This window comes from Lipotes vexillifer, unplaced genomic scaffold, assembly GCF_000442215.2.
Source record: "Lipotes vexillifer unplaced genomic scaffold, Lipotes_vexillifer_v1.1 scaffold914, whole genome shotgun sequence".
NCBI lineage: Eukaryota > Metazoa > Chordata > Mammalia > Artiodactyla > Lipotidae > Lipotes > Lipotes vexillifer.
Window position 1 is genome coordinate 1839483 of NW_006780388.1, and position 6000 is coordinate 1845482.

At 58.0% G+C, this 6000-nt stretch overlaps 1 protein-coding gene across 1 annotated transcript in view; it reads left to right on the forward strand.

Moving 5' to 3' along the window:
* Positions 1-2484: 2484 nt before the first annotated feature.
* Positions 2485-6000, forward strand: part of BICDL2 (BICD family like cargo adaptor 2) — a 7731-nt gene continuing 4215 nt past the window's right edge. Inside the window, exons 1-2 of the mRNA XM_007453505.1 lie at positions 2485-2531; positions 4108-4403. Of these exons, the coding sequence (XP_007453567.1) occupies positions 4122-4403 (282 nt within the window). The 5' untranslated portion in view covers positions 2485-2531; positions 4108-4121. The remainder of the gene's footprint in view (positions 2532-4107; positions 4404-6000) is intronic.

Below are 6000 nucleotides of genomic sequence, written 5' to 3' on the forward strand. Positions count from 1 at the left end.
GTGGTTAGGAAGGCAGAGGAGAGCATTCAGGGCCGAGCCAGAGCTTGGAGGCTCCAGGAAGCTGGCTTGCTTGGGGGGCGGCTGGAGACCAGAGGGCTGGGTTATTATCATCCCTGCTCTTACCTGGACATGTCCGAGCATCCCTAGGGCTTCCCTGGGGCCACTCTGTCGCTCTCATCCATCTTCACCTGTGATCAGCAGGGAGGCTGGGGAGAAGGGAGCTGGGGGACAGGGGAGGGGCTGGAGGCCAGGACTCAGGTCCAGCAGGGAGGCTGGAGGCCAGATTCAAATGTCCAAAGAATGACTGGGGCTGGGAACCAGGCAAGCTGGGATGAGAGGTCGGCCATGCAGCCACAGACAAATCACTTTGCCTCCCTGAGCTGGTAACCTGTCTGTGAATGGTAATGACTTAATAGGGTTGCTGTGAGGATGAAATGCATTGTAATACGTGTGGTGAGTCATTTCTTAGGGCACTGCTGAGGATCATGAGCACAGCCTAAGCGCTGGTACTTCACCCTCACTGAATTCTCAGAACTCCATAAGCTAGGAACTGTGATTGCCTCCGTTTTACAGATGGGGAAGCTGAGGGCTGCAGAGGCCAGTCAGCTGAATGACACAGGTACACACAGCTGACATGTGGCCAAACTGGAATTTGCATTTACCTTTTTTTTTTTTTTTTTTTTTTTCGGTACGCGGGCCTCCCACCGCTGTGGCCTCTCCTGTTGCGGAGCACAGGCTCCGGACGCACAGGCCCAGCGGCCATGGCTCACCGGTCCAGCTGCTCCGCGGCATGTGGGATCATCCCGGACCGGGGCACGAGCCCGTGTCCCCTGCATCGGCAGGCGGACTCTCAACCACTGTGCCACCAGGGAAGCCCCCAAACTGGAATTTGGACTGAAGCCATGTGATGCCAGCCCCAAGAGCCAAGCTCTTTTGCTGTTTGTTTTATTGGTGCCTTTCTGGTTTATAGGTCTACAACTCCTCCAACCTCCTGGGTGGACTGTGAACCTCCTTTGGGAGTAGGGCCTTGAGCACTTCATCTCCATGTGAGCCCACCCCCTGCCTGGCAGGAGTGGGGCTCAGGGAGTGGAGTGTGGGTGCATTACACCTGGGGCCCCGGGTGGTCCTGGTATTTGGAGGGAGTCAGGTGGCAGCACCAAGGCAAGGCTGGGGTGTCTCCAGCCCTCTGAAGTCTGCCAGGCTGTCCCACAGGTGCTGTAGGACAATGTAGTAGCAGCCCACAGACCCCTTTGCAATGTAATTGGTACCCCTGCTCTGTGCTGGCAGGAAACCTTGTCCCAGCCCCGGACGCAGTAGTCCCAGCCCCCGCACCACCCCTCCAAGGAATCCTTGCATCCATTTCCCCACAAGTCAGGAGTCCCAGCTCCCATCTTCCTCCTGTTTTTCTAAAACTCAGCCAGATAGGACTCCAGTCCTCCAAGACTCAGAAGCCCTGACCCCCCCAGCCAGAGGGGCAGGGCACCCAGCTGATACTGGCTGGCAAAAGCTGGTTATGGACATTTCTGCCCATCTCCACATTCAAGGATGTCACATCAGTAGATTGAAATCAGCTTTGGAGGGAGTACTTACAGCACAGAAATTGGCAAAAGCAACAACTCAGGGCATTCTTTTTCCCCAGAGAGTCTGTTGTTAAAGTGTTACCAGCATACCATTGCTCCCAGCCCTCCATCTGTCCCTACTCACCAGGCCAGGAACCCCTTTTACAGGGACCCAGGGAGCCCTGGAAGTCTGAGGAGACTCCTGACAAGCCACCAGGCCACGGCAGGGGCATCCCCCACATGCCCAGGCTGCACTGGGCTGGACCCCAGAACCCAGGCCTGGATCCTCCCAGTCTCCATACCCAGACCTCTGCCTCTGACTCTGTGCAGCCTGGGAACTGAGAGCCTCAAGTCGGGAGGCGCACAGGCTAAGGTGTGGTTACGGGCAAGTCACTTTAGCTGTCACCTACAGCACGGGAATCAGCATAAGAGCACACACGCTGAAGTCACACTTGTGCTGCTCACATTCAAGTTCTGTCCATGTGACCCCAAGCAAGTTAGATTCTCCATGGCCCTCAGTTTCCTCATCTGTAAAATGGGGATAATAGTAGTTCCTGCTTCATTAGGATGTCATGAAAGTAAAGAAGTTATCCCCATATAAGAGGATATTATTACTTAGCATATTACTTAGCATTAATACATGTTAGATTTGTTGTTATTGTTAATAATTTCCTATCCCACAAGGGAAGTTGTGAGGGGAAAGGAGCTGACATATATGCTCAGGGGTCTGCACAAAGCAGGTGCTCAGTTAATGGGCCCTGTCGTTCCCATGGCGGCAAGATGGGTCACTGGCTCTGACCTGGGTGGAGGCGACTTTCTTTGGGCCCCACCTGGCCATTCCGGCCACCAGGGGGCGCCCCAGCCTTGCCCGTGGCACCGCCCCCTCACCTGTGCGGGCAGTTCACCTGGCGCCGCCTCCGGAAGAGGGGACCGGGTACCGTGGGTACCTCGGAGGGAGCCCAGCGTCGTCGGGTGAGAGCCTAAGGGGCGCCGAGGACGGGGGCCCTTCGAGCTTCGGGCGGACCGGGCCGGGGAGAGTGGGCGAGTGGGGGATGTGACGGGGCAGGAGCGGCCGGGCCGGACTCCCGGGGCCGGGAAACAGGGGACGCGGGCAGGAAGGAAGGCAGGAAGGCGGTGGCTGGGCTAACGACGCCTAGGGTTGGGGGTCGAGGCATGGGGACCCTGACGCCTGGGTTGAGGTGCTAATAACTGGTAGCTCGGTGCCGGGAGGGGTGAGGAAGAGGGATACCCCTGAGTCCCAGAGCGGTGTTGGGCCTGCAGAGGCCACGTCAGGGAGACCCCCAGCCTGGCCGGGGGGCATTTGGGCTGGGACTGCCGCTGATGCCTGGGTCCTGAGAGTAGGCCTAGGGTCGGACACCTGGAGAAGGGAGGAAGGGAAGGGACAGATGTGTGTGCGTGCGTAGCGGGTGGGGGAACCTCAGGAGTGCTGGAGAGGGGTAATATGCCAGGAAAGCCCCGTGTGTCCCCTCCCTCCTGAGCCCTGGATCCCCTGAACTGCGGGCCCTGGCGGCCCTAGGGGAGTGCCACCAGGCTCCCATCCCCAAAGCCGGGCAGGAAGTAAACAGAAACCTGGAGTGGACGGGCGGGCGGCAGTGCCGGCACAACCTGTTACCTCGCCGGCCCGCCCATCCGCCCGCCCGCTCAGGGCCTGGAAACTGGGGGACTGGGGCCAGCAATCCAGAAGGGGTGGGCTGAGGGTCCGGGCACCTAAGTTCAGAAGGATGGGGACCTGAGAAAATAGGAAAACAAGGGCCAGGAGGGCTGGGGGGCAGGGAACTTGGGCCTAGGCTTCTGGAAAGGGAGGGTGCTGGATTTCTGGGGGCTAAGGGCTCAGGACACGTAAGTTCCCAAGGCCCTGTATTCTTGGGAGAAGAGGCTGGACTCATCCCAGAGTCCTGAGTCCCAAGAACCTGGGTTCTGGGAAGAGTTTCCCAGCTGGTAAGAGGCTGGGAGCCAGAACAGCTGGGTCATGGGAAGAGGGGGGTGGGGACTGTCGCTGGGGTGTGGTCCTGGAGCACTGGGAGAAGGTTTCCTGGGAGCAGAAAACATCTGCCAGAGGCAGAAGGCTGGACAGCTCTTTTCCTGCTTCTCCCTGCCTCAGTTTACCCTGGGGACATTAACGGAGCTGGACAGCCAAGACACAGATCATTAACCCTTCATGGCCCAGGGAGGCCCTGGCTGCAGGACCAAGAGGGCCAGTAGGCAGGTGAAGAACTGCAGGAGAGCCACATCTTGGCCAGTGTGTGTGTCGGCAGGGGTGGGGGGTGGGGGGGGGGGGGCGGGGACATTAACGGAGCTGGACAGCCAAGACACAGATCATTAACCCTTCATGGCCCAGGGAGGCCCTGGCTGCAGGACCAAGAGGGCCAGTAGGCAGGTGAAGAACTGCAGGAGAGCCACATCTTGGCCAGTGTGTGTGTCGGCAGGGGTGGGGGGTGGGGTGCGGGGTGGGGCAGTGAACCCCTTTGGGCTGCGGTGTAGAGTGTCATGTAGCTACCTCTCCCCACAGACCTACCTGTCCCTACAGACACTGCAGGCACCATGAGCTCCCCAGAAGGGCCCAGCTTCCCATCCGGGCTGTTCGCCGGGGGCACCTCTCCCAGCAGCAATGAGGGCTTCTTCCCCTTCATCCTGGAGCGGCGGGACTCATTCCTGGGAGGGGGCCCAAGGCCTGAGGAGCCCGAGGACCTGGCCCTGCAGCTGCAGCAGAAGGAGAAAGACCTGTTGTTGGCCGCAGAGCTTGGCAAGATGCTTCTGGAGCGCAATGAGGAGCTGCAGCAGCGGCTGGAGATGCTGAGCGCCCAGCACTCTGAGCATGAGGAAGTGAGCTGACAGCAGAGGGCAGGGCTGGGGGGATGGAGGACAGGGGAGGGACCAGGCAGGGGGGCAGGGAGAGGAAAGCCAGGCAGGGGGATGCCTCTGGAACCAGCCTCCCTGGCAGTGTTGCCCAGTGGTTAAGAACATGGACTCTGAGGGCAAGACAGGACCTGGGTTCAGATCCCTGCCTGGCTGTGTGACCTTGGGCAAGCTGCTGGACCTCTCTGAATCTTGGGTCTGTCTCCTCAGCAGTATTGCCAACAGATGCTGGGCTCTCTCCCTGCCTGGCTCTGGGCTAAGCACTTTCCATGCATCATCTCAGTCAATTCTCACCTGGCTCTGGGAGATATTAACAGTTCCCTCTGCCCAGGCTGTGGTCAGCCACACTCTCACCCTGGGGGTCACATCTGGTCCCCTAAACACCCTAGACACCACTGACTCCTGTACCCATGTCGTCAGCCCCACACCCTCCCCACCTGGCCACCTAATGGGCATTTCAACATAAGTGGCACTGGATTCCATGACCCCATCCCCTGCTGTCCCCATCCCAGCTTCCCGCCGTAGGACCAGAGCCTGCACATCTCTGTGACCTCTCCCTCCCACACTGGCAGGCCCTGTTGATTCTTCTTCGAAACTAGATTGTCAGTCTACCCACTTCTCACCGTCTCTCCAAGCTGGCCACAGCCCCATCATCTGCCCCAGACACTGCAGCTGCCTCCTCACTGGTCCTCAGCTTCCACTTCCCCGGGTCCAGAAGCCCTGAGCCCCTTCTCCATGGGGAAGCCAGAGGGATCCTCAAAAATTGCAAATCAGATCATTTCAGTCCTTGCCCAGAATCTCTCAGTGGCTCCCCCTCCCATTTAGAATGAAACCAAAACTCCTCCCCATGTGACCTCCTTGACTTCAGTCAGTCATCTCAGCCATGCAGTCCCTCCTCAGAGGGGGCCTTTTTTCAGTTCCCTGAGCAACCCACGCTTATTGCCTCAGGGCCTTTGCACTTGCTGTCCCTTGCCCTAGCCCTCTTCCTTCTTACCCTGTAGGAGTCAACAGACATCACTTCCTCCTGAAGGATCTCCCACCCCACCCTGCTCCTCTTCATCACTTACCAGGGTTTCTTTAGAGCTCTTAATGTCCCCCCTCTGAAACTACCTGGTTCAAGCATGTGTCCATTTGCCTCTGGACTCTAAGCTGCTTCAGGCACGGAACTTGGTGGTCTCACTTACTGCTGACAAAGACTCCAAAATGGGGTGAGATCAGGAAATATTGGATGGATGGATGGATGGATGGATGGGACTTGGAGATATTAGGGAACTTGCCTTACCACAAAGCAGCAGCAGAGCAGGACAACGGCAAGGACAATCAGACCCTGAACCTGTGGGCTCCATCCTAGAGCTGTGTTGCCCCCACAGTATTTGGTTAAGGGCTTGGCTGCTTGGGTTAGAATCCCGGCTCCACTAACTCACTGTGTGTCCTTGGACAAGGCTTTTAACCTCTCTGAGGCCCAGTTTCCTCATTTGTAAAATGAGAATGTTAAGGAGTCTAAGTCTCGTGGAGTAAATAAAATAACATAGGTAAAGTGCTAGCACAGGCCCTGGCAGGAATG